The following is a 27247-nucleotide window of genomic DNA, read 5'->3' as shown; positions in this document are numbered from 1 at the left end:
AGCAAAACACGAAACGTTAACCGATCGAATAAGCCTCGGACTGCTTTTGCCGCGGTGTATTTATAGAAGGATATATTTCCTTAACTTAGAACGTCAAATACCTTGTCCCCTCTTTCTTCCCTTCCGCCCCTTCGATCCCGCTCAAAGCCCCGTTTTAAATGCTGGATCCATCATCCAATCTCCCATACCCGGGGGTCGGGGTGTGTGTGTGTTTTTCGTTCGTTTCGTTTCGTCCACCATAAATCCACCCGGTGTGTTTGATCCGTGCGCCCGCGTGGAGGCAAAACGTGCATCGCATGCAATATATAGCCTGCGCCATCGCACCACTCTCATAGGCCCGCTTACAGTTTGCAAAAATGGATACAAAAAAATGGAATGGATAGAGTAGAAAGAAAAAAAAACAACACACACAGAGTAGTAGCATTGCCAGCGTTGTTTGGAGGATCTGGATAAATCAATACTTTTACCGCTCCCGGGTTTTGTGTCGGGCGTTGTGGGGTTGTGTAGTGAGAGTGTGGCCCTGTTTCATTAGTTTCCATCCGAGTGCACACGGGAGTAGAGGCAGCCCACTGAATGGCCACCCCCAAAGTTCGTGTCGGTCAAAAAGGTTCGTGCGGAAAAGCAGACAAAAACGACGCATAAGGGAGGGTTAAACGTTCGCTGGCTGTTGGTGTTATGTGTGTTCCTCTCTTATCCAACGCTTGTTGCAGTAGCAATCGTGTGTGTTTGTGTGTGTGTGTGTGTAGTTCGGTTGGAAATAAATAGATTTAGGAAGCATGGCTGTAATCCTGGCGCTTTTTTGCGGACCCTGCACTGGCGCACTTTCACGTTAATCTAGCTGTTAGGTGTAATAAATGGTGTCTGGGCTGGAATGGACGGGGCTGGTGGACTTTCGGTTGGTTTGACGCGCGTATACGCGTGTGCCCGAGATGCACAGAAATCAATTTTAATCTTCAATTTTGAAACATACGAACACGCATCAATGGAGAGTGTTTAATTTAATTCCACTTTTAGCACTTCCAGCCGCACGCATAAAACCGCCTCCAACAAACCACTTTCCACCGGCCCCAAAATGGAACTAACCACTTTAACGTAACAAACGCACGTTGAAGGATTTAATTAACTTACTTTCCTTTCCTCTCGCAACCCCTCCATTTCATTGCACACTGCCCACACGCAGACGGTGGCAGTCAGGACGGACAGCTGGCGGGTGGCAAGCAGTCGAACCACGGGCAGCGTGAGCCGTCCGGCCAGCAGCAGCAACAGCTGCAGCAGGAAGCCCCACTGGTCGTGCCGCTCGGCACGACGCCCGCTGTCCCCGGCACGACCGACAGCCTGCTCGGCGACGGCCAGAACGTCGTGTCGCCGTCCGTGATGGCCAAGTTCCTCGAGGACGAGCTGAAGTCGAGCGACGCGCTGCTCGGCACACCGATCAAACACTGTGATACGTGCGTGTGCCCGCAGGGTGGGGGCGGTGCGGTCGAGTCGGCGCGCCTGCACGCGTCCGGCTCGCTGCTGCTGGCCGACCTGCTCGGCAGCGACCAGAAGTACTACAGCGTGGCGACGCAGACGCTCGTGCGCGGGGAGCACGCGAACGGCACCAACACGCTGCTCTGCCTGCGGTGCAGCAGCAACCTGAACTCGCCGTCCCACCACAACAGCCCGTACATGCTGAAGCTGATCAAGTCGAGCGACAGCGTCATCTCGGAAACGAAGAGCAGCGTCTCGGACTACCTGACCACCCCGGACAAGGTTTCGCCGACGACGGCGGTCCGGCCGGGCGGGTCGGCGAACGGTGCCGCCTGTGGCGACATTGGCACGGGCGGGGAGGGAAGCGATACGTCCGATCCGCTCGCACTGCTGGTGGTGCCAACCAAGAAGGACGACCTGATGGTTAATCCCATCCTGGGGCACCATCGGCTTGCGGTGGAACGGTCCACCGCGCTCTCAGCGAACCAGACCGACCAGCATCATCTTCAGCAGCAGCAGCAGCAGCAACACAACAAGCTGGCTGCTGGGAAAGTGCCGACGACCACACAGCAGCACACAAAGAAGCTGCCCGGGGATGCTGCCTTCAAGCAGAGCAAGCCACCGGTTTGCGGTGGCAGTGGTGGTGCTGGACAAATGACACCGCAGCTTAGTCGAGCCGAGCCGACGGCATCGAAGCTTGCGCACGATTCGCCCTCGTACATTATTAAGGACACGGATCAGATGAGCGGCAGCCACGCGACGCCGATCTCCTCGTCCACCGGGAATGGCGGTGTGGCGGGACCGTCGGGCAAGTACGGCACGTCCGCTAGTGGCAGTGTGGGCAGCGGGCTGTACCATACCGTCGGCAGCACCAACAGCCTGTGGAGCAGGACGAGCAGCAAGGATCCGGAGAAGGACGGTGCGAAGATGTTCGAGATCTTTAATCGCAATCTCATCAAAACCATCAAGGTGAGAGTGATTTGCGTGGAAGCGGCACCGTGAAGCGTTAGCGCCAGAATGTATGCAATCCGCGGAGCGCGCGTGCTTAAAGCTTCGCAGCAAAGCGAAGCTCTACGCGCCTGTTGACAGTTTGTGTTTTTGTTTTGAAAAGCAACTGGACTAGTGATGGTAAAAAAGAAGTTTTCGTTGGAATCGATTCCGGATAGCTCCGAAGTTTTCTGGAATCGATTCCGGATAGTAGATCGGGAATTAGTTTCTAGAATCGATTTCGGAATTGGCTCTGGAATCGGAATTGGATCCGGAATAGGAATCGGCTCTGGAATTGGTTACGGAATCCGCTCCAGAATCGGCTCAGGAATTGGCTCCGGAATCATAATCGGTTCCGAAATAGGAATCAGTTCCGGAACCAAATTCGGCTCCGGGATCGGAATTGTCTCCGGAATCCGGCTTCGAAATTGGAGTCGGTTTCGACATCTCAATAAGAATAGACGTTTAGGTCCAATGACGCTACGTATTGATAGCCACAAAGAATCAAAACTTGCTTGTAATCGATCCATTCTCATGGAGATTCTTGAACTGATTTCGCTTCGGAAACTTCTTATTTTATTTCAAGAACTGATTCTTGTTCCGGGGCTAATTCTAACTCTGGAGTCAATTCTGATTCAATTACCTTGAGCAAATTGCGATTCCTAGGTCGATTCCGATTCCGAAGCCGACACTGATTCCGGAGTTAATTTTGATTCTGGAATCAATTCCTAAGCCAACTCCGGAATTGGCTCCATCATCTGCTCCGGAATTGGCTCCGCAATAGGAATCGATTCCAGCATCGGAATTGGCTCCGGAATCGATTCCAAACACGGAATTAGAATCGGGTAGGTCCGATTCCGTGCTCCCATCACTACACTGGACGATCGATCCACAACAATTGCTTGTTTCCTACAAATCTTTTAAATTCTGTATGAAATTACCTCCACTAATGCATCATTTTCACTCTTTGCTTTTTAGGCTGAAAATCCCAAGATGTCAGGTCCGCGTATCTGTGCGCTGCGAATACAGAACGGTTCGAGCAACATCCTGCTGGACAACCTCGTCGACGACGGTCTCGAAGGGTTGGACTCGAAGCCACCGACCCCGGTCATGTACACGCGCCGTGCCAAGTTCCTCGACGAGGAGCTGCTGCTAGACGACGATCCATCGATCGGGCTGAACGGTGCGATCAAAACCACCAACCTGCCGACGGCAACGTCTTCCGGCGAATCCATTTCACCGCCCGCTGGCTACACCAAACCCGTGACCACGCCGGTCAAATCCTCCCAGGCAGCCGGTGGTGCGCTCGGTCCCGCCGGAGACGGTGGACCGGATGGGCACGGAAGCCTCATCAGCGGAACGATTAACCGCGTCGATGAGGGTGGCGGCGGAGAAGCTGCCAGGGGTCATGAGGAGGCGGGCGGTGGTAACAAGCAGGTGTGCAATATGAGCACCACCACCTCACCCCACTCCTCCGACCGGCTGTGTACGATCGGGGAGGAGGTGAGCAATTTGCTGATCAACACCAAGCTCGGTACGGCCGCGCTGCCCAAACCGCGCCTCGACATCAACGTCAACAAGCTGGAGGGTATCGACGTGACGTCCAAGAAGTCCTGCACCCAGTCCAGCTCGATCTCGAGCGAAATCGACCTGCAGGAGAGTGCGATACTGCGCCGCCAGCAGCTGTCCCGGGTCGCCGAGTGGGTGCAGAACAACTCGAAGCTCGGCAATGCGGCGGAACCGCTCAGCAACACCGAGTCGGACAACGAGCCGACGGCCGGTGGTGCGCTGACGGCGGACAGCTTGAACAACAATGCTACCGCGCCCGGCCTACCGCCGAAGGCTTCCCGTCCAACCGTGCCGTCCACCGGTGGTAAGCCGGCGGGCTGCGAGGCAAAACCGTCGATGGGCCGGCTGGGCCACCCGTACGGTCCCCCCGGTACCGGTAGCAGTCTGCTCAATGGTAACTACGCGAGCGCCGCCACCTTTGGCGGTGGCATGAACGCCCCCAAGCCGGACCGGGCCATGACCGCTGGCGCGAAGCACGGGTACAGCAACAATCTCAACAGCAGCAGCCTTCCGAACGGTACGGCCTCGGCGTCCGGCCTGCTGGACTACAACAGCAATGCGACGACGGTCGCACCCGGACCCACCAGTGCTGCGCTCGGTGCCATCCGGAAGGGCAGTACCGTGACGGTGCTGCGGGATAGTGCGCTTACCGGACAGTGCCTCGCGGGTGACGAGCGCCGGCTGGCGCCCCTGCCCGACCCGGACCCGCACCACCCGGCCGGCAACGACGACGACGACGACGATAGCAGCAGCGTCGATCTCGCCCAGATGGAGTACAACGTGAAGCAGTTTCTGCTGAAGCAGAACGAATGGTCCACGGTGCGGCGCCAGTCGCTCATTTCGTCCTCTGCCTCCAGCGTGAAGGGTCGGGGCGGCGACGAACCCGTCCGGCCGGTGCGCGACCCCTGCACGAAGGGGTTGTTTCCCGGGATGGCGGTAGCGCAGCAGACGCAAGCACCGTACCAGCACCATACTGGCACAACGGGCGTAGGCGGTAGCAACATGTACGGCAACAGTCACAAGTACCCGATCAATCCACACCGGACGGAAACGAATCTGTAAAGACCCAACCAACCAAGCAACTCCTGCAACAGAGGGGGGGGAAAACTACACACGCTCGCACAAACATGCTGGCCCGTGCCAGGGAGACAGGTGTCCGGAAAGAGGGGCGAAGCGAGGGGCAGGCGGAAACCAGAGCTTCGGATTAGTTAATGGATACATATACCGAACGTTGCTTACAAAATAAAACATTGTTGATCGCGTAGTCGCATAGCTATGTAACAGATAGTGAAGATAGGTCACACCACTCACACACGGACACTTAGGCAAAAGGGCACACGCGCCAAGATCGAAGCACAAAATGGGGGGAAGGTGACCCCGCAGCAGGTAGGGCTTATCATTGATAAAGTTTTGTGTGTAAAGTGCAACGGTGCATGTGCAATCGTGCGTTGAGGGAGAGAATGAGAAAGAGAGAGAAGGAGAAAGAGAAAAAGGGAATCAAAGTGCTCATTTATGTTTAGAGTTAATTGCCAAACATTCGCTGTAGTAGTAAAACGTCCAAAACCAAAAATCCAATATATTATATACACATAGCCAGTGCGCTTTGCCAAAACCGGCGCCAGGGGGAAAGGGGAAGCCTGGGAGGGGGAAAGGTTAAGAGAGATAATTCCAATAATTTAGTTGAGGGTTTATTTTTCTCGCTGAGTATGGGTGAGTAGCTTGGCTTTGCTAAGTACGCCGCACAAGCACGCTTAACCGGTTAAGCGTAGTATGTAAATGTGTTTATTTTTATGATTCGGATAGTGTAACTGCCTCATACTTATAGTTTTCTACATTCTGTGGACGTCGCAACCCTCGTGGAACATGCGTCTGCACCAGCTGGGGTGTCCAAAATCAGTTAATAATCAAAACAATGATTGAAACCAAACCAACCATACCAGAACTGCTAGTGATAGAGAGCAAAAAGAAGAAAAAAAACAGCATTAATGTGGGCGGGAAACAAAGAGGGAAAATATAGAATAATCAATCAACTTTATAATGCATTACCAACCCAACCCCAAAAACCACCCAACGAGCTGAGAGTTCCTTCGGCAAAGCGCGACCAGTGAGTAGAGATTAAACGGTAGTGTCGGATAAATCAAGAAGCGAAGTGTACATGTATTGTCTGTTTGTAGTATAAGCAATGGCTAAAATAAGGGCGGAGATGGATGTAAGAAGGGTGAGCGAGTCTGTGTCGTATTTTTTGTTTTTATTTCGCCAGCAGTGCTGTACTGTTGACACTGCAACACATGTAACCATGCCTTTTTTCCCTTCCCCCGTTGATTGATAGTGTGGAAAGCGAGAAGGATACGGAAGCAGGAGCAGGATATTTACTCCCACTATACATATTAACTATATATATATACATATATAAGCGCGGGCATCGGGCAGGAGTAGCACACGCTCCCCTTATACTTCTCCCTCACACCAAAACAACCCCTCTTCTTCCTTTGAGCATATGGAAAAGCAAACCTATATACACCACACAGCGTACTATAACGATTATATCCCAACCGTTGCGTGAAGAAACAAGAACAACAAACAAAAGGACGTTCGTGGCTTGGGCTTAGTATCTTCCGTAGAACGAAAAGGGCGCAGTGTTTCTAGTGGAGTTAGTAAAGAAACCGAACTACAACATAAGGCATCCAAAGCAAATGCAGAAGCAAAAGCCTGTATCCTGTGCGTCGTGAAGGCGAAGGGTGATAATATGTATATCTGCAGCAACAGTTCGAAACCAAAAACACAAACAAAAAAAAAAAAAAACAAAAAAGCATAACACAGACACAGATAAATTACAACATTTTCGCTTACATGCGTTAACATTCATATCTAATCGCATTTATCGCAACGCGCAAGCGCTATATGAAGTGATGCGCATCGTACGCGATCGCTCATGGATCGTTAAGTGCATGTTTTCGCCCTTACTTACTACCAAAAAGCAAAGCGAAATTTCGCCCCAAGGCTCTCATTGGTTCGATGATGCGAAACACCCATGCCGCGCGACAAAGAATATACTCCTTTAGATGGCTTCATGTGATATACACCCGTATGTAAACAAACTTAACTATTATATCATTCCCCTCTTTCCCTCCCACTTTCTCGCCCCCCCCCCCCACCATCCCATTGACCAACCATATAATCATCGCACAATATAGAATGCCTGCCTTTGCTAACGCTTGCCTTCAGTTCTACGTTATCCTTTCTTCCCCTCGTTTCCGCTTCGCTCCCGTTGTGCCCCGTTTCCCCCCAAAACGTGTGCATGTTGTGGCGTACCTTTAGATGTACCGTTCTGTGCAAAACCGTTCCACAAAACTAACCTACTAACAAATCTCTATCACCTTATATCACCTGCACTATGTACTATCACCACCGGGAGAGGATCTGTGCTGCGATATTGTAACGGGGAAGAATATATCCCCTATCCTACCAAGAGAAACTGCAACTACGCTTTAATTTAAGGACGATCAGCTTACTAACTCGTAACTCGTAACACACTATATTTACATCGTAACGCGCGTATACCATTGATTATAAAGAAAATGCCATTTTCATCGATCGATCGAACAATCCACATTCCCCAAGTTCCCAATTCCCACTTCACCATCAATCCATCCATCCATATGCGTTGGTCATATCTCGTCTCATATCGCATTACGTGCCCGATAGTGCTGCATTCCAGTTGTGCATTCCTTTTTTTTTTACTTCCGATTGTGGGCAATGACGTTCTTATCAGCCTTCGCCAACTAATGAAATTCCGTTCGGTAACAAACCGGTGCGAAGGGCACAACGATGCAAAGCGCCCAGAAATATTTGGTGAAGATTGAGAGCGTTTTTGTTCCCAGACTTCCGGGTACGATAGGATGGTTTGAGGAGGCTATCTAGGCTTTGCTCGTTGTCCCTTTTCGTTGGACAAACAATTTTGGGATCGAATGGCACAAGGTCGGCAAACGGCTAAGCTGCGGAATGGAATGTTTTTTGTTTTGATTTCCTTTTTCTGCTTTGTTTTTGTTGGAATCAGTTTTCGTATTTTGTTTTTCGTACTTAAAAGCAAAAAGAACTCATTTCTCTTTTCTTCGTACATTAGACTAAAACAACACGAAACTTACAATTCCCAACACCGAAGCAATACAAATCCATCTCTTCCAGTCTGAACAAACCCGTTTTCTAAGTAAGCAGCCCATGTTTTTAATGGTTTTATAAGCATAATTAACCCGTACAATATTGTGCGTCATTTTCATTCTTCCGTCGCTAAAAACTGCCCTAAACGAGCACAAAACTAAGACACAAGAACAACAACAACAACAACAGCAGCCGTAGCAGCATTAGAAGAAACTAGACACGCACAAAGCGAAAGATATACAGCCAGGCATGATGATCCCCTCCACCTCCCCTCCGGAGGCAATTATGGCCCGTTTCCTGTTTTCCTTTCCCGTCCTTTGCTTTGCTAATGTGTGTTGAACATTACTTTACTCCTCGCTTTGCTATCAATATCCTTGCATCCCTTTGCTATATTATGAGCAGCAAATGAAACGAGCAGAAGGAGAAGATAAGATCCTCCGCATCCACAAACCACAGCATAAAGCAAGAAGAAGGTAAAACAATGCGAACTATGACGTACCGATGATATTTTGAGCCGTCAGAAATGGAATGAAATATGCTATTATTGCAACAGCAGCAAAACAAACCAAAAAACCAAGAAAATAAATGTGTTTCCAAAACTGACGACCGTGGTTGGTGGTAGTTTTTTTTTATTAGAAAGAAAATTTAATAAAGAACCATTTGTGTTGCATTAGGAGGGTTAAGAGAGGTTCAAGATTTATTTCAAAAATACAAAACAGATGTGAAAAAATCTAAAAATTTCAGTACCTATTGAGGTGATATTGCTAATAATAGTTGTAGTGCTCTAAATACGTTGAATAACATCAATTACAACTAATTTCGTTACCTACTGAAAATATCAATACATCCCAAAAGATTCACGAATCTGAAGGGTTTCCAAAGATTGTCAAACAACTTGAGCTGCTTCTGATCCTTCTTCTTGGCTATACGGGCTTTCGAGACTTCTTGGCAAGTACCATGCAGTCGGTTAATCTGTCGTTGCTACTTAGGGACGGTTCATATGAGGATTGAACCCTTGACCCCTTGACCTTGGTTAAAGAGAAGACGACGCAACCGGCCAAAAATTGAAGAAGTACCTGGGTAACATTAAAAAAACATAACAGGATGCAGAAATCGAGTTCACTTTGAAGCCAGTGGCTCAACTCAATCATTTTAGGCAAATTTCGGCAGATATTCGAAATGACACCCTAGTCCTCTACCCGGGTCTAACATCCCCCAGCTGCGTCTCGTCGAAATTTTCTGAACTAAAATGATGCAAAAGCTTCTACTCCAACAATTTTGTCGCGAAAACTGAGGAGAAATTGATGAAAAATCGAAGGTAGATCTTAAACACATGCCTATATGCATGTCTTTCTCCGTTATGACCGCCAATGGCCTCCGCCAATCTCGAATAACTGACGAAAGGCCTGCTGGCAAGGCCCTACATACAGGCATGTTCACGAAAAGAAATTATCTCTCTTAATGTTTTTTTCTTCTACAGCCATAATGTCTCCCTAAGGAGAATATCCTTCAAGCTGCATATGCGATTTGGCAGCCGAAAATCTCTAAGCAAAGTTTTTGGGTAACAGTTCACAAAAATATTGGTCTTCTATAGTATTAGTTTCATACTTCATTAATTTCCTCAACATGAATATCTCTCTAAGCTGACGATCACTTGCAGATTCGCCTTAGAAAGATTTCACTGTATTATGACAGTAATTTTCATATAAAAAAGGTTTCAAAATGCAGCTCCAAGTTTTTTCACGTATAATTGACTACTTATAGTATAGGAACTATTGGAACATGATACAACAACTATAAGAACCAAACCACCATCAACATGAGCACATCGGAGTAGTAAGAACACATGTATTTCCTGTTAAATATATTGTATTTAGTGTTATAGATGCTGCATATTTGAGAAGATATAACGTATTTCAATTTCTATATGATAAATTATACATATTTTCCCTTAGTGAAACATTACTTTTTTAATTATATTTGTACCATTACAAATTGCCGACTTATTGGTACACTTATCCTACGAACTAATCCCTAAAACAAGATATTAGAAGCATTCATTTACGATGGTTTTGTGGCTGTTCTTAAACAAAACAAAAGAAAAATATCTGCTCCCAGCATAACACAGTTTTTCTCTTAGCGTTTACAGCCCTTATAACCTCGTTCGAGCCGAGAATAGCCCATCCTCTCCCTCTCTCTCTAATACTCATCCACAACAGCTAATCGCTGCCATCCCGTGCACATGATGGAATGGTGTCATGTAATCTGGCTGGGTTATGGTCACCGCTGCGTATCCCCTTCTCGAAACCATTCTTCCAGACATTTAACACACTTCCATCAAGCTTGGTGGGCTCGGCGTAAGCGTAAAACAACATCCAAACACCACCACTAGCACTATTAAGCAAAGCCAGCGTGCCCCGGCCAGTCGGTTGGTCGGGTACGGTGCAGCAAACTTGTTTGCCCAAGAATAAAAGTGCATCGACGACCTCATTTTCGGGGGCAGTGCGTTGCGTTTCTCCACAGCCATCTGGTCCACGAACTGTTCCAGTTATGTTGCCGGCATGAGTTGGCCGCATTCGGGCTCCACTACCGCTCGAGCTAAATATGCTCGCTCTTCTTTATTCCTGTTTTTTTTTTTTTTTTGCAAAGCTAATGGTCGTGCAGCAGTTTGAAACGATTAAACATATAAGTTGCATAATTACAATCATCCCCAACCCCTTGCCGGTGGGGTTCCTTGCCGTGCGTCTAGCTGGCCAATTAGCTCGGGACGCTTTTGCGTCCGTGATCTAGCATGACCACTAAGTGTGTGTGTGTGTATAGTATCGAGTACTCTTTTTATACTCCTCCTCTAGTGCTCCCCTTGTGGTCGATAATGAATATTTCATGTGGCCGAAACAATTTATTATGTGGCGCCGAGCCAGAGCCTCATTTGACTGCGACGTGACGAGGATGGGCCAGCGTGATCGTGCGATCGTAGAGTCGTAGGGGGGAGGACATCGACGGCCTCCACCTCGCGCACCGCTGTTTCACCGATTCAATCGCACTTTCTTTCGTTCACTCGGTCAAAGTCAAAGTCGTGTCTTTCACCGAGTGGACCGAGAGGGCGAAGTCGCTCCGGAACCTGGCACAGCTGTGCATTGGGAAGAAGGGATGATCGTTTCAGATCGTGGGTTGATTGGAGCATGTTTCTTTCGGAATTGAAATACATTGTAGGGAAATAGTTATTTTCAATTATGTTTAATGCTTTTTGGAGAAAAGTATGAAAAATGGTTTAAAATGCTTTGCTAAAAAAATAAGACCAAAAAGATAAGATCGAAAGACCACTCGTCACCCTGGATACGCGACGATCCTCCCCTTTCCATTCTTCTATTAATCAATTTCCATTTCCGATCGGTTAGATATCTGATACACGCTTGCCGCTGCTTTCATTTCACTGCACGGCCATTTCAATCACCTTTAATAGAGCGCTCCGTTTATCGATGAAAACGTATCGTGCATGTTTTAACCCCAACCGCGGAGCAGCCAATTTCAAGGGCATCGAATGGGGGAGGGGCTCGGGCGGAGGGAAGGCAAATCACACGGTGAGCACCAGATCAGTACGTTTGAATTTGAAAGCCCTCCCAATGCGCTCGAAAGTGGGTTATCGTGCGGTGGCTATCGGACTTTGGGGAAACGTTGCGCGTGGTTCGTTTTCTGTCCCATCGATTACAGTCCAGAAAGCGGCGTGATCCGTTGCGTTGCTGTGTCGTAGATCACGATTACCGATCAACCGGCCTGACAGGGACATGCAATACTTTCACACTCGCCCGCGTGCTCGATTCTATCAAACCCGCCTTTGCCTGCTGTGCTGCGTTCTTTCCTATGCTCATGTTCTCCCACCGTAACACGTTGGAAGGCAATTTGCAAGCTGTCCCTAGAAGACACCGCAAACCTTCCACCACCACCATATTTCCTTGCGATGGCGTTCGTCTCACTCTCGGTGGAATCTGTTTTTTCGCCAATGTGCGAATCCAATTCCGACTGTGTGCTACCAGCATTCGCGCAGACTCGCTCGCGTGGGGGTCATTCGCCAACGGCAGGATCTGGCAGGCGGGCAGCCTACAGTGGCCGTATTTTACACCGACCCCGGGGCCGGAGGATTAATTTATGCAAACGATTCGTGTAAATTATAACGCGAACAGGCGAACACACGACGATCCCGGTCGCGGGTGAAGCGAAAAGGCGCGCATCACAGTGGCGCAGCGATTTCACACACGATTCGTCTACGAATTCTCTGCTGCCCCACGAAAGCGGGCACCAAGCCGGGCCAACACCGAACCGAGTCGGAAAGTCGGAAAACGCCCCGAAGGCATCCCGTCAGGCCCGTCCGGGGCTGTTGACCCCAAACGAATAGGGGAGGTGTGAGCAGAACGAAATGGGAAGAAAAATACAAAAAAAAACACAAAAAGAGCATGGCGGAATGTGGATCCTTCCCGAAGCGGAGGGAAGCCACGATCACTGTGAAACGATTGCAATGTTTGTCGTTGGTACACGCCCCAGTACAATATCTGATCGTCATATATTTATATCTCTCTGGCTCTTCCTTTCCCACTTCCTCCCTTTGTCTCTCTCTCTCCCTCTCTGCTGCTTGTGGTTCGTTTAGCCCGTGTGCCCTTTTTCGCTGTCCGCGATTCCCTTGCCTTGCCCGTTGGGCGAAATTCAATCCAATTCTTGCTCCCTTCCGTCGGCGGAAGGTTCGTTGGGTTTGATTTTTTCGTAATCCTCGCTGTCTTTTCGCGCATTAATTACGTGACCACAAGCTGGGTGATTAAGCGGCGGACGCACTAAAGTACCGCTGGAGGCTTCTAGACCGGAGTGACTTCGCTGCGGAGTCGCAAATCGCAAAAGCTCGTTCTTAATCACGTACCATTTCAAACTCTCTGGCTGGCTGTGTGCTGGCTGGGTACGTGTTTGTGTTCGTTTGTGTCGAGATCCGGTGCAGCTTTCCATCATAAATAAACTTAATTAGCGGTCAGTAACCAACCCAAACGGTCCGGTGTTCCGTTCTTGGGGCTGCTCACATTGATTGGTGTGATTTTATTGTACTGAGTTGGGATCGATATTTTCCGCAAAAAGTTCGTGCAGTTTGTTGCGTTTCTTTTTTTTTAATTTATTTTTAGAATGAAAAACGAACCAGCATGTTGTTCGAGCAAGGCGAAAGAATGAAAGGGTAAGTAGTAGATTTTATTGATTGTTTAGTGTGGAGACAACCTTTAAGAGGAGAGCAGCAATTCAGAATTATTTCGCAATGTTTCCTAATGAGGCAGGGAGTTTGATCGATACAGTTGGCTTTGTGTTGTTTGAAATAGTGTTTTACAATCAAGCAATACGATCAGGTTCGATTGCTCTTCACTGCTAATAACCGATAATTTTCTTTAATTAAATAATGTGTAAATGTATTCTTTTTTATTTGAAGTTTTTTTATAGAATTTGTTAACATTTTTTATATGAAATCAGATAATACAACTGACATAGTTCGCCCGAAAAAAAACCAGTCAAAAAATATTTTCAAATATAAAAAGTTTGATTTGATCACACATTTTATTGTATGAATAAGTCCCAAGTTCTTTTTAAATGTTTTAACCTTTCATAGTGGTGAATTTATCCATACATTAATAAAGGGATGACTATGGCCTTGAGGATATGAACATCATATATGCCAAAGAAATTTGATTTTTTTTAAATTGAATTTTTGAAATTTAAAAACATTGAATTTGTCATAGTGTATTGGAAGTGAAGGAACGATGTCATTGAATTGTGGGAAGGAATCCAAAACATGTAGCCTACAATAAACCAATAGATGAATCAGTCGATAAATCATGAGACCTAAAATTTCCTAGAATTCCTAATATGTCAATAAGAAACCCAAAGTCCTTGGGAAACGCCTGGAAATCCATACAAAATCTGGATGATATTATTCTAACCCGCAAAACACTAAGTTGTTTTTTGCGTGATTTTTAACCAATTTTATCAAAAAGTTGAGCTAGGACTATTCATTTTTATTATCTTTTATGATGTCTTTCTTCGTGTTTTTTGCGAAAATATAATTTTTAAATAATTCCAGAGAATTTTGTTATCAAAAAACCTATCGATGTATTATATCCAATTGAAAAGGTGTGTGACAACGTCTCGGAAACAAAGAATATGAAGATACAAGAACATTTTTATTTATCATCTTAGCACCAGCACCCAATTGCAAACAGAAGCAAAGCCAACCACCTACCAAAGAGGACAACAATCCTATCCTGCGAACCTTTCATTAACGGCAAACATTCCGATGCTGCATTCGTTTGCTTTTCCGCAATTTTGCGCAAACCAGCGTGGAATTGAATCGTTCCGCCCGACACGGAGAACACTTAAAAAGTAAACAATGAATAAATAATTGCATTCTGATTTATAGCCCACGGTGCAGCCACTGTTAAGGGGGTTTCCTGGTTCTCTTCCCGATTGGAAACTGGTCCACCAGGTAACAGCGCACGTTCAGCAAAATTCAATTTCTCCCTTACAAAGCGCACCTCATTTATCAGCCCCGTCCCTAGCAGCGACCAGAATCCTGCCTACGCCACAATTCTTACAGCCGCTTCTTCTACCCGGGCACAAATCAAAATCGCCTTGATTGGAAGCCCGGAGCCTCCCCGGTGCCCGGCCGTGATTGATCATGACCTTTAACCGCATGCCCGCACAACGCCCGTTCCGATCGGTCCATTTTGAGCAGCGACGAAGAAATGCGTGTAAACAAGGAAGCGAACAAAATCACTTCTTGCCTGTACGTACGATCGGAATGACACCTGTACAGTACAGCCGTGCGGCTACAATTGCCAATCGATTGCTGTACCCTTCTTGCACCTTTTTTCCCCTGCTGCCCTGCGTTGGGGCGGACACGATTCTTGAACCAGGGGCGCAGGGCAGCAGTGCACGTCCGCCCGTCTGGTGCAAGATTATCGCTCGCTAAATTGCGATGCATTAAAGAATGTCTTTCGCTTTTCACTCGCCCGGACGCGGCAATGATCGCGGCGGGCACATTGAATTCTCAATCAGTCCGCGGCGTCCAGGGAAGGCTTTTGGTATGGGATGCACGTCGCCGACCCGATCCGGGAACGAACTGCTCGTCATACACGCCTCATCCGTTTCGCGCCGTCTCGCGGGCGTTTATGTAGCAGACCCATAAGCTGCGACGTCAAACGCATGTCCAGCTGCAGGCAGTCCAATAGCAAAACGCGAGTAGAGCTGGGACAACTGGGGGTGGTGGTCGTGAATTAAAACGAAACGCAAGAGCACCGCCGCAATTGGATGCAATTTCAATGCGATCGACCGGAGAGCGTGCGTCACGATGCCCGCCGTCCCCGAACAATGACGCATTATGCTGAGTGACCAGGTGTGTGTGTGTGTGTGTGTGTGTGTGTGTGTGTGTGTGTGTGTGTGTGTTCGGGAAGATCCGTCCCGGTGGTGGCTTTCCTTTGTCGGACACCAAGTGGAAACTGAGCAGGCGAAAATGCAGACTTTGCGGAAGAGAAGTCGACACACGCGGCCGCCACATTCCTGCCCCGCGGGGTCGGAATACGATTGACCGAGTTCAATTAATCAAGACGCGCGAGAAATGGCGACGGTTGGGTCGGGGAAGGGGGAGGCACTGGTGGCCCTTTATAATTATAGGAAGCCGATATAAATAGCACTGGTAGTGAAATAAAGAATTATATTGGTAATTAAAGGTTTGTTTTTTATTCTTATTAGTTTAGATTGATTCAAGGCATAATTCTAGTTTTATTGATGTTTCATCCCTTAGATGTCCTCATAAACAAATGGAATAAATGAGGTATCTATTATTATCATTTTAATAATAAATCTTTAGTAGAGTTAAAAAAATTCACGAAGTTCAGAGATTGGAGTGATTGCAATGATTTGCAAAGTGATTAAGAATGAAGAAAAGTGTTGATAATTATTTCAGCTTTCACACGCTCTTTAAAGACTTATAAATACAATTTATTGAAAATATTCTTTACTAATCCTTTTCACATTCAACTCACTCCTCCTCTGACCCATCTAATGACTCAATATGTTGTAGTTTAAACCGCTGAATATCTGTGCTGACCAGTGGTCCATAAATCCTTTTACTTTTACTGATATTATAGGATCAGCCGTTACTTCATGTATGCAGATGATGTGAAAATATTTCGTCCAGTTAACAGACCTTCCGACTATAACGAACTGCAAAGCGTGATTAAAATGATGCTTTGTCCTTTGTATAGATAAGTGTGCTTTCATCTCGTTTACTCGTGCCCGACAACCTATTTATTATAATTATGACATAGATGGACAAACGATTAACCGTGCAGAACCAATTCGCCATCTTGGTATCTTACTAGATCATAAACTAACTTTTACAAAACACATAGAAGCCATTATCAGTAGAGCCAATAGGACCCTAGGTTTAGAACGGAAAATGACGAAAGAGTTCAATGATCATTTGTGTATCAAAACACTGTTTAACAGTCTAGTCAGATCTATTTTAGAATATGGATCAATTTTGTGGTGTCCATATACTGACCGCTGGATTGCAATTGTATACATAGTATACATAGTATAATCGTACACAAGATTGCAGCGTATACATAGAGTAAAGAGCATTTTTCACATAAACTCTTTTTCGCTGAGCGCTGAGTCCTACATATAATTAGTAGGATTCAATTCTTCTTCACTTACTCTTACTCAGTGTGATGATTTTTAGATCATAGAAGCTAGTGACATGGTAACGCCTCATACTAAAATGAAGCTTATTCATGGTTAACATCCAATTCGGCTCCTACTTTGCGATGCATTTATCAGATTCTAGAAAAATATAAAACACTATGAAAATTGTACAAGGGACTGCTGAAGAGTGTCCGATTTTGAATACCTAGCGCTTTATAATCATCCCACATGAGTAACGTTGCGCTGGTAGAAGAATCGTGTAAGAATTATTTCACAAAAATCTCATCGTACACACTACAGTATTGATAAACAAACTCCTCTCTGAACTTCTTGCTCCTTGTTCTGCAGTATTGATGAACAGAGAGCAAAAAAACACAACAATTTACCACATGCATATTTGAATCAAATTCATGTAAAGAATTATCTTACGAAAGAAATCATTAATCATAACATTCTACGAAACAATTTGTACAAGGCATAGAAAACACACACAAATGATACAAGTGAAAAGAGGCGAAGAAAATATCGCGAAATGATAGCGATCCTACCCACCGAAGGGTTCTCGAACCTTCCACACGGTGGAACGATATGAACGATGGACGCTTGCCCGTGTCAATGCCAAGGTCGTAAGTACAGAGCACTGCAGTTACTCGTTCCATGTTGCAGTTTTTGGCCGCAGAGCACTGCCTTCCGGCGTGTCTGACCAAAGTGCGACACACTCATCATTGCCCAGACTTTGCCTCCTATCATACCCTCACGATGCTGCTCCCTACTTACCTCACTTGTAAGCAGTGTGTTAACTAGGTACGTAAACACTATCGGTACGAGCGCAAACCAGAAAGCAACATCCGGTGTCTCAGCATACGGAAAGCCCCGTTGGCAAATGGGTGCAAATATTGGACAGCATGAAAAAAAGGCAACAACCCTACGCGAAACGACAGCGAGCAAGAAGATATTTATTTTATACCGTGATTCCGGAACAGTTTGCTTTCGCTCGGGTCGCCGAATTTCGCGGCTCACAGCAGCACAATCACACTTTCCTTTTATGGTTTTACAACGGGGCAGCAGGGGGTCCGCGTGTATGTCGAGATTTGGCCGCAATTTGACCTAGATTTTGATCGACCGTCTGAAACAAAAACAAAAAAAAAAACAACTCCCCCTGAACTGTGTTCGTATCTGACCACCAAAAAGGGCCATCGAAAAAAAAATACACACAAAACCCCGGAGCAGCTTGGGGAAGCAAAACAAGAATGTTTCGTTAAGGTCCCAGGTTAAGGCTTCAGTCGATAGTAAAACTTCCCCATCGCTCCCAACCGGATCGGTCCATTGAGCTCCGAGAGCTTGACAGCTTGATCAGTCCGAGCCTCGAAAGCCATCATCCGTCAACTTTTTCCTCCCCATTGCTTTGACCGGCCTCCTGCTCGGTGTGCCGGGCCCTGCCGGGGAAGCGGAAGGCGGTTAGAAATTGTGGTTGTTTACGGCACACCATAGCGGTCCGTCCCTCCGGTTTCAGGGGAATCGGGATTAGCCACACATCAGTTGACCCTGTTTGGCTGTTTATGATCGATGTATATGACGTTGTGACGCGCGAAAAAAAGTCTTCCAACAACACCAGCACGGTGACTCGGAACTGCGCGCCACACGGTGAAGCTAATTTCACCCGTCACATGCAGTCGCCAGCACAGTTTTGTTTTGGTGAGCGAAATTCCAGCGGTCTACTCTTGCGACGCTGACAGTGAATTCTTGTTTTCTGCACAGCCATCATCCCCGTCGCCGCATTGGCGCCATTTGTCAAACGGTCAACCCTGGGCCCAGGGGGGTTCGTCGCCTGCCGTGGCGTTGAAGTCTTTCGAGCCAAAAAGTGTTGCTCGCAAGCCGGCGGACGCTTAAGTGAGGTGATTTATTTTTAAAGTTATTATTTTCTGCCCGTGTTTTTCATGCTTACTGCGCGCGGTGGAACGAATTAAACGCTGAAGATGTAGATGCTATTAATTCCTCTCTCCCTTGCGGGACGACCAGAACGATCACGACGACGACGACGACGTCAACGCTGATGACGATGAGCATGATGATGATGGACGTGATGGCGGTCCGGGCCCATTTCTCGCCTTATCATCAAGCGCCATCAGTGCTGCCATAAGTGGCACCATTCAAACGCTGTGGCATTATTTTTAGCACGACAGTGTACTCGCGGAACAGGATTCTCTTTTCGTTGCTCGTGCGCTTTCCTCCCCGTCCCCCTCTGGAGCAGCATATGATCGAAAGCAACCTGTCAAAGGAGTAAAAGCGCACGGTGCGGAGAAAATGCTTCTGTCCAGAATGGTGCATCCAGTGTAGCGGCGGGGGAAGATGAACACTCGCACGCGTATACCAAATGCACTCACTCACAATTGCAATGAAAATAGCAATAAAAACGGACGATAATAAGAGCTCTCGCGCGCGGGGCAATGCTGGCGTCCAGCAAGAAGCAGTCCAGCAGAAAACCTGCCGCATCATCGTGCGGCTCTTGCACCGCTCGGGACCACTCTTTGCACACACAGTGTACACACACTCAAATTGCATAATAACATGCATGCGATCCGGGACCCGGGACCCACACGCCTCCCTAAAGATCGGTGGCTTCTTCGGAAGCTTCTCGGCGTCTCACACCGCTAGAAGGCTTCGAGTTAGGGCAATGGAAAGAAAAAGGGCCACACGGACACACGGGCGGGCTGAACCTGTTTTTACTGCAGCAAAACCTTCTGCCTTCCTCCTACCACCCCCGCACCCGTTGCCCCTCAGGAGAATAAATTAACCTTCTCGAGCAGCTTCAGTGAGTGAAAGAAAGCAGTGCGCGAAGCGCTGGCGATAAAAATAAAAACATTTTATCTTCACCGTGCTCGCGGCGAATGCACATTCTCGGCCAGAAGTACCACCCCACTGGGCGGCCCTGGGATGGGGTGGGTGGGTTTTGATCGGGTCAGCGTCCCGTAGCGAGCGAGGAAGCCATCGGATTGGTACGGAGCACCGATTCTAATGAGTGCGTGATGGGCCGGGACAAGCGTGTGGAATGTCACCACAAGATCAGTCAAATCGGTTCGGCTCCAGCAAATGGCTCCATTAACGAGGGAGGGTTTATGTTTTATCGTCACGAGAGCGGTTTGCTGCGTTTGTCGCTTAACGGGCGTAACAGTTCTTTCTTTCAGGTCAGTTTTTTTTCATTCTTCGAGAAGTTTGGACCATTGTGTGTCGTTCTAATCTTCTAATCGCCCGTTTTCGGTCCCTTCCCCTGCTAATGGCAGCGGCAGAATGGTGCATTTGTGGATGAAGAAGAAGAAAAACAAAAAAAAAAACGGGACGTAAAGCGAAGCTTTTAAGACGAACGATAGTATTATGTTTTGAAAAATTCCATCCCTCCGGGCCGGGTGAAGATTGCAGTCCACTATTAAGGGCTTAATAGGCCACTGACCCAACCGCCGATGTAAGGTGATATATCCGCCGATCTAGGCCTAGGGTCGTAGAGCCTAAAAATAGCACTCGCCATGCTGCCGCCGGGCTGGCGGAGAATCAAACAAAACAACAAAAAAAAAAGGGACATCGCCCACCAGAACTCATTGCCATAAAGTGTGTGGCTTGGCTGTTTTCCTTCCCTCTACACTGTTGCCCCCCCCCAAGGGGCTGCTCCAAGGGGCGAGCGGGAGAGAAATTTTATTGATCATGAAGTCCCGTTAACCTTCCAGCACACGGTCCCAGCTTCATCGAGCGGACTTGGCAATGAGGGGATAGCAGCCACGGTGGTGGAGTAATTTATTCCGAAGCCAATAACGCAGGGCCACGGTCACAGGGCGCCCCGGGTTTTTACCACACAAACAAGCACACACACACACACACATACACACTGTCACTGTCCCAGCAGCCCCGGGAGTGTTGAACTAATTTGGCTGCGGCGACGAGCGACGATCTTCTCGCAAGATCGAGCAAGAAAGTGGCAACGGCAATATAACGGCAGATCGGAGCAAGCCGGTCCAAGCGCGACTTAGTTTGGCCTGCGTTTAACTTCCAGTCCAGTTCGTTCTACTGCCACCCGCTTCTGACTGCCCCAGGATGCCCCCTTAGAAACAACAACCATTCTTTTGACAGCAGGAAGTGAGAGACGGTTCTCCTATCCCCGTGCACGGAGGGGCGTAGGACTTTACAAATGCCACCGTTACCGCACAAAAATCGCATGCCAACCAAACAAACAACAACCGTACGGGATGAATAAAACACGAAACAACACACCAGCGCGAAAAAAAAAAACCCACCGTGCCCTGATATGCCCTCGTAAATGTTGATTGATATGGCTTGGTCAGCGCGGGCCCACGAACCTGTCTCACGGTGCGAAGGGATGCTGTGACGACGGGTTGTGAGCAGCACAGCACAAAACGGGCCACAGACCGGCGCAGGGATTTTGGCACTTGACATTAGCATTTCGCCCGGTTGTAATTGTAGAATGTGTGTGTCTGTGTGGCGGCAAGAGAAATGGGACGGCGGTCGGTTCAGGGTGTCGTTTATTGCTTTATTTGCTCTTTCTAATGCCTGGCCTGCGGATGCGGTTTTGCTCGTTTAAGCGGGATGGGTTGCGAAGGAAAGCGATGCTGCTCTATGCTCTTTGAGTGCGCAAATTAGTCTCCGCCTTGGTGCTGTTACTCTTTTACAATGGAAAGCAAAAAGCTGTGTGTGTCTCTGCACTTGGTGGATTATTGCGGGTTGAACGAGTTTTAGGAAAATGCCCGGTCATTGTTTCTCCATGGCTCCATGGTGAATTTACTATGACATGCTAAGTATACGAAGGTATGTATGTTGCCTTGTGTGCTACAAAAAGGTATGAATTACAGTGAAAAAAGGAAAACATTAGCCTAATGATATAAACGATAGAAATTAGGATATCTTTAAAATAATTAACTATTCATTTGAAGCTTTAACAAGAATAGAGTACTGGATGCAATTAACAAATATTGATTTGTTTGAGAACTAAAGAGATCAACATTTGTTAATTGAGAACTTAAGAATTGAGAACTAAAGAGCTATTGAGAACTGACGGAATAGTCGGATGTATCTGATTCTGATTCAATGAATCAGAATAAATCTTTGAAATGATTCAATGAAACTGCCCCTGCATCGCTGTAAAATGCGTAAAATGTAAAATGCTATGCGATCATGCCGGTTTCGAGGAGTTTCGAGGTTGATAATCACAAATCTTAAAACATGCATGAATCATCAATCTGTAAGGTAACGTATGTATGTTATCCACCTTAAATTTTTGTCTCTTGGTTGTGACCGTTCGTTTAATGGCATGAAAGCAGCTCATTCCAGAGTATCCAGATGTTGTGCTTAATGGAAAATATTATTAAGAAAAGTTTTTTACCACAGATTTTCAAGAGGATCCAGATGAGATTTGATCTCGCGAACTGTGTTGCATTAAACCAAGCATATATCCATTCCACTATGTAACCATCTTAGTTGGCTAACTGTTTTGAACGTAAATAAAGCGAACCTTTCTACTTCGGACTTTAAAACGATAGTGATAAGAATAACCTTTATTTTCCTTTCAAAGAAACCTTCTTCTCAACGCTTACGCTGCTAAGCAAACGCACGTACCTAACAAAGAGCTTCAGGATGGCTTGCAGATGTGCTTTTTTATTAGAATTGCTCCATTCTTTGTAAAATAATTCGACTCAATCGACTCCACTATATCACAGAATCAGCCTATCCGATCACACTAACTCGCTGCTGTTTGCACAACTCCTCGGCCTCGGCCTCCGCCACGTTCCCCGTTCCCCTTAATGATCAATCGATGCATTCACACTTGGCCACACAGCATACGTACACGCACATACACACACACACACCCCTGTGGTGCCAAGATCGTTCTGACCCTAGCCCTGTGCCCTGTACAGCATGCGCGGCATGTAACGAGATGCATCGAACAAGATTTTCCACGCCCGCAGTAAGCATTTCCAATTGCTAATTTATGATTGTGTGCTTGTGTCCCCGTCCACCTTGCCCTTCCCCGAGCAGGAGGGGAGGAAAACAAGACACCGGTCGACAACAAAATCACTCTCCGAAACAAGCTCCAACAGGAGAACCTCCCTGCCCTCACCCACCCCCGGTTTTCCGGTTGGTGGTAGTGTTCTCGTTCGTTTGCAAAAGCTCGTTCTTTCTGCGATCCTGACGCGATTCATCGCGAACTGTCTCCCCCACCCCCCAAACCAGACAATTCCACACCCTTCCCCCCCCCCTCCCCCATACAGTACATACTTTCTCGTTCGTTCTTTCACCCGCGGCGCATAATGCGTTTGCTCGACCCGGTCGGAAGGGATGCACGATAAGGGAAAAAGCTCAAGGAAAGGAACAAAACCGAAACCGTACGAGCGGAAGCTCTCGTGCGCCAGCACCGAAAGCAAAACCCTCCTCCTTCTTCCCTCCACCCGCAAGGGAGAGTGCAAAGAGGATGGAACGATAAGCATAAGACGACAGAAGACAGTACGAAGTGGACGAAGAGCTGTGGCAACACAAGACACGAACCCGGTCGATCCCAGTGCAAGCAAACAGAGAAAGAAGCAAGGTAGGGATGAAGGAAACACAAAAAAAGCACACACACACACACACAGGGAAAAGAGAAGACAGCTAACGGGTCATCGGCTGCGTGCGGGCGCCTGCCCGGGCACAATGCGTGCCCACTTTCCCTTCGCACCAGCACCGCAGCCCGTCCGGTCGCCGCGGCCCGGCCCCCGTCCCGTCGTCGGCCATCGTCGGTCGGGCCGGGACCGAGCTGACCGTCGAGCGCCGAGCGGCTCGTATAAAACCGAGCTTCTTTCTCATTTTACATTCAGTCGGATACATTAATTGGCCCGGTGCAGATCGGCCGATCGTCGTCCCCCGGTTTTTTTTCCCATTTAGTAGCAGAGCAGCATCACCGCATCCGCCTCACAAAATTCTTCCTTCCCAAAAGGGCGACTAAAGCGACAAAAAAAAAACGTTTGTGTGACATTCGGTTGTATTGTGTGTGTAGTAGTATACCTTGAAGTGAAGTTTGTTGCGGGGTTTTTGCGGTAAACCCAGCAGAGAGCATCGATCAAGCGGAAGGACAGACAATGCGACAGCTATTGCTGATCTGTGCGCTGGCCTGTGCCGTCGGCGGTGTGCTAAGTGCTTCGTTGACGCGCGTCGGCCGCGAGAATGAGCAGGCGGCCGAGCAGGTCGCAGTGGTCCCGCAGGCCGAGGACGTGAAGGTGGCCGAGCCGGCCGAGCTGAAGCGGGCGGAGATTCCGGTCGCAGTTGAGGAGGAAGCCGCCGCCGCTCCGGTAGAGAAGACGGTCGAGCCGGTCGAGTCCGAGCGGCTGGCCGAACCGGTGGCCGACGTGGCCGAACCGGTGGCCGTTGTTGCCGATGCCGTCGCTGATGCTGCCGTCCCGGAGGCTGCGGTCGTGCAGGCCGTCGAGGAGGCCGTGGTGGCCGCCGAACAGCAGCAGGCAAAGCTCGCCGTCGAGGAGGCCGCTCCGGCGGTCGCCGAGCAGGAACCGGCGGCCGTGGAGTCGCTGCGCACCGTTGAAACCGTGCCGGAGGTGGCCGAGCCCGTCGTTGCGGTGGTGGAGAACGCTGCCGCACCGGTCGAGGAGTCGGTGCAGGTCGTCGAGCCGGTTGAGTCGCTGCGCAGTGTCGCTCCGGTGGCGGAGGTGGCCGAGCCCGTCGCGGTCGTTGTCGCTGAGGAGGAGAAGAAGCCCGAGGTGGAGGTCCCCGCTGTGCCCGCCGTCAAGACCGTTGCTGAGGTGATCCTGGACAAGGCCGAGGAGAAGGTGGTTGCCGTTGAGGAGCCAGCGGCGGTGAAGGAAACGGAAGTGGCCCCGGTTGAGTCGCTCAAGTCGGTCGAGCCGGTGGTTGAGGTGGCCGAGCCGGTCGCTGTGGTGGTCCCGATCGCTGAGGTGGCCGAGAAGCAGGTGGCCGTGGAACAGGTGGTGCCGCAGCTCAAGTCCGTCCTGCCCGTCGTTGCGGTCGAAGAGTCGGTTAAGGTCGTCCCGGAGGTCGTCGTCGCTGAGGAGAAGCCGGCAGTGGCCGCCGTCGAGCAGGAAGTGGCCCCGGTCGAGTCGCTGCGCACCGTTGCCGTTCCGGAGGTTGCCGAGGCGGTCGAGAAGGTCGTCCCCGAGGTTGTTGCTGTGGTCGAGCCGGTGGAGGAGAAGGTTGTCGCTCCGGTTGAGTCGCTCCGTTCGGTCGCCCCGGTCGTCCCGGTGGAAGAGCCCGCCGCTGTCGATGTGGTTGCCGTTGCCGCCGAGGAAAAGGTTGTGGAAGCCGTCGAGGAGAAGGTCGTCGCTCCGGTTGAGTCGCTCCGCCAGGCTGCCCCCGTTGAGACTGTAAACGAGCCGGTCGCGGTCGTGGTGGAGGAGGCCAAGAAGGAGCAGGTTGCTGCCGTCGCCGAGCCGGAAGCCGCCGTTGCGCCCGCCGTCAAGGCCGTCGTCGTGCCGGAAGTGGTGGAGAACGTGGAGAAGCAGGAAGCTCCGGTTGCGGTGGAGGAGCCGGCCGGCGTCGTCAAGTCCGTCCCGATCGCTGAGGATCTCGTGCCGGTGAAGGAGGTGGAGGCGGAGCCGCACCAGGCGCTGCGCGGTAACGAGGTGCGCCAGGAGACCGGCGGCAGCTCGACCACCCGCCCCAACCTGCTGCAGCAGATCATCCAGCCGGTGCAGGGCTTCATCCAGGCGACCCCGCTCGGCCAGGTGCTGAACCGCCCGTCCAACACGCCCGCCGCTGCCCCTGCCGCCGAGAACGGTGCCGAGGTGGCCCAGGATGAGTCGGCCCCGGCCCCCACGACTGGCGCTCCCAATCTGGTCCAGCAGCTCGCCCAGAACGTGCAGAACTTCTTCAACCCGAACGCGGCCAACGCCAACGCGGAGGCGGAGTCGACCACCCGTCCCAACATCATCCAGCAGGTGCAGAACGCGGTCGGCTCGGTGTTCAACCGACCGGCGACCAACTCGGAGCAGCAGCAGCAGCAGCCGAACCCGATCCAGAACATCGTGCAGGGCGTGCAGAACTTCTTCCGACCAAGCACGGCTGCCCCGGCCACCCAGTCCGAGGGTACGGCCAACGCACCCGCCGATACGCCCCAGGACACGCCAGCCGCTTAAGCCACAAACACAACACAACACTCACGCACACACACAAAAGCCATATACAGACACGCAAAAAACGCTAGAGGGAGAGGGAGGGAGAGATGCACAGTGCACAAGTGGGCGCGTCAAGTGTTGATTCCTTTCTTTTTCTAAGGAATGTAACTACTTGCATTGCACCCCGTCCCCTGAGTAGGGGTTCGTCGCTTCCCTTTTTAAGACTTTTCTTTTTTTCCATTTTAAAATGCAACAAAACAGCATAAGAACGCCGTTCGAAGAAAACTGCAAAAAACGCCATCCGCGGCCAAACCGGCAGGGTGCGGACCGACACAGACAGCAAGGCGCGATGTAAGAGAGAGAGAGAGAGAGAGAGTGAGAGTGGGCGAGAAGGGGGTGAGAGACACATTTCCTAACTTATTTATTTAAACGCACACGCACCGTCGGCAGTCGGTCCCGACACGGCGGCCAGGGGGTGGATCCCCGGTTGGGCGGCAGTTTTTCTTTCGGTTTTTTATTTTTATTTTTCTTAATTTATTGCATTGTGATTCTGTGAGCGGTAGAAGGAAAAAGGGGAGATAAGAAGCAACAGGTTAAAACAAACAAAAAAAAAAACACACAGAAGAAACAGAACGAGCGAAAAACACGATCATGTCGGCAGGATCATGGGCTCTGCGAAAGAGGAATGGCAAAGAGAAGAAGGCGTAGAATGGCGACCGGATTGTTTCAGGGCATGCTAAGATTGCATAACACAGCAGGAGATAGCATAGAGAGAGAGATAGCAAGAGAGGGGTTGCCACGATGCGCGTTGCAACAATGTGCACGCGCACAGGCAGGAACACCGTCCACACAACTGTGGATGGTTGACGGCAAACAAAAAAATATGTAAGCACAAAAAAAGTAATAAAATGTATAAAAATTTGTAAAAAAAAGCCTTCATCTTTATATCAGTCTTTATTTCTTAAATGTAGCATCTCGTTTTTTCTGCTTCGTGCGCAGAACACACGCGTGATGGTGGTGGTTCTTGCGTACCACGAATCTAATTTATCCAGCGCACGATCTTAGAAATTACGGCACTAAAACGGAACGGCAAATAATTGCACTCCCATTGCATTGGGGTTCGTCGGTCTTACCATGTTGCTGTGGACAAGTCACTCTACACCGCTCGGGATACAGGGGCAAATGCCCTCACGGCTCCGCACAGCGGCAGCACGACA

General features: G+C 49.1%; 2 protein-coding genes across 2 annotated transcripts; both read left to right on the top strand.

The window, feature by feature from the left end:
- Positions 1-1134: 1134 nt before the first annotated feature.
- LOC120961408 (uncharacterized) lies at positions 1135-5091 on the top strand (the record flags this gene model as incomplete). The annotated part of the gene is made up of 2 exons (XM_040385121.2): positions 1135-2439; positions 3436-5091. Coding segments are annotated over 2 exons (2958 nt in total), but the record flags the coding sequence as incomplete, so codon positions are not given.
- An 18662-nt stretch (positions 5092-23753) lies between these two features.
- Positions 23754-26962, top strand: LOC120951107 (probable serine/threonine-protein kinase kinX). Its single transcript, XM_040369638.2, has one exon. It carries the CDS (start codon positions 24027-24029, stop codon positions 26049-26051), a length of 2025 nt encoding a protein of 674 aa, XP_040225572.2. The 5' UTR covers positions 23754-24026; the 3' UTR covers positions 26052-26962.
- Positions 26963-27247: the final 285 nt, after the last annotated feature.

Source organism: Anopheles coluzzii, chromosome 2 (genome assembly GCF_943734685.1).
Source record: "Anopheles coluzzii chromosome 2, AcolN3, whole genome shotgun sequence".
Classification (NCBI taxonomy): Eukaryota; Metazoa; Arthropoda; class Insecta; order Diptera; family Culicidae; genus Anopheles; species Anopheles coluzzii.
Note: the sequence above shows the minus strand (reverse complement) of the source record. Positions and strands in the feature narration are given on the sequence as shown.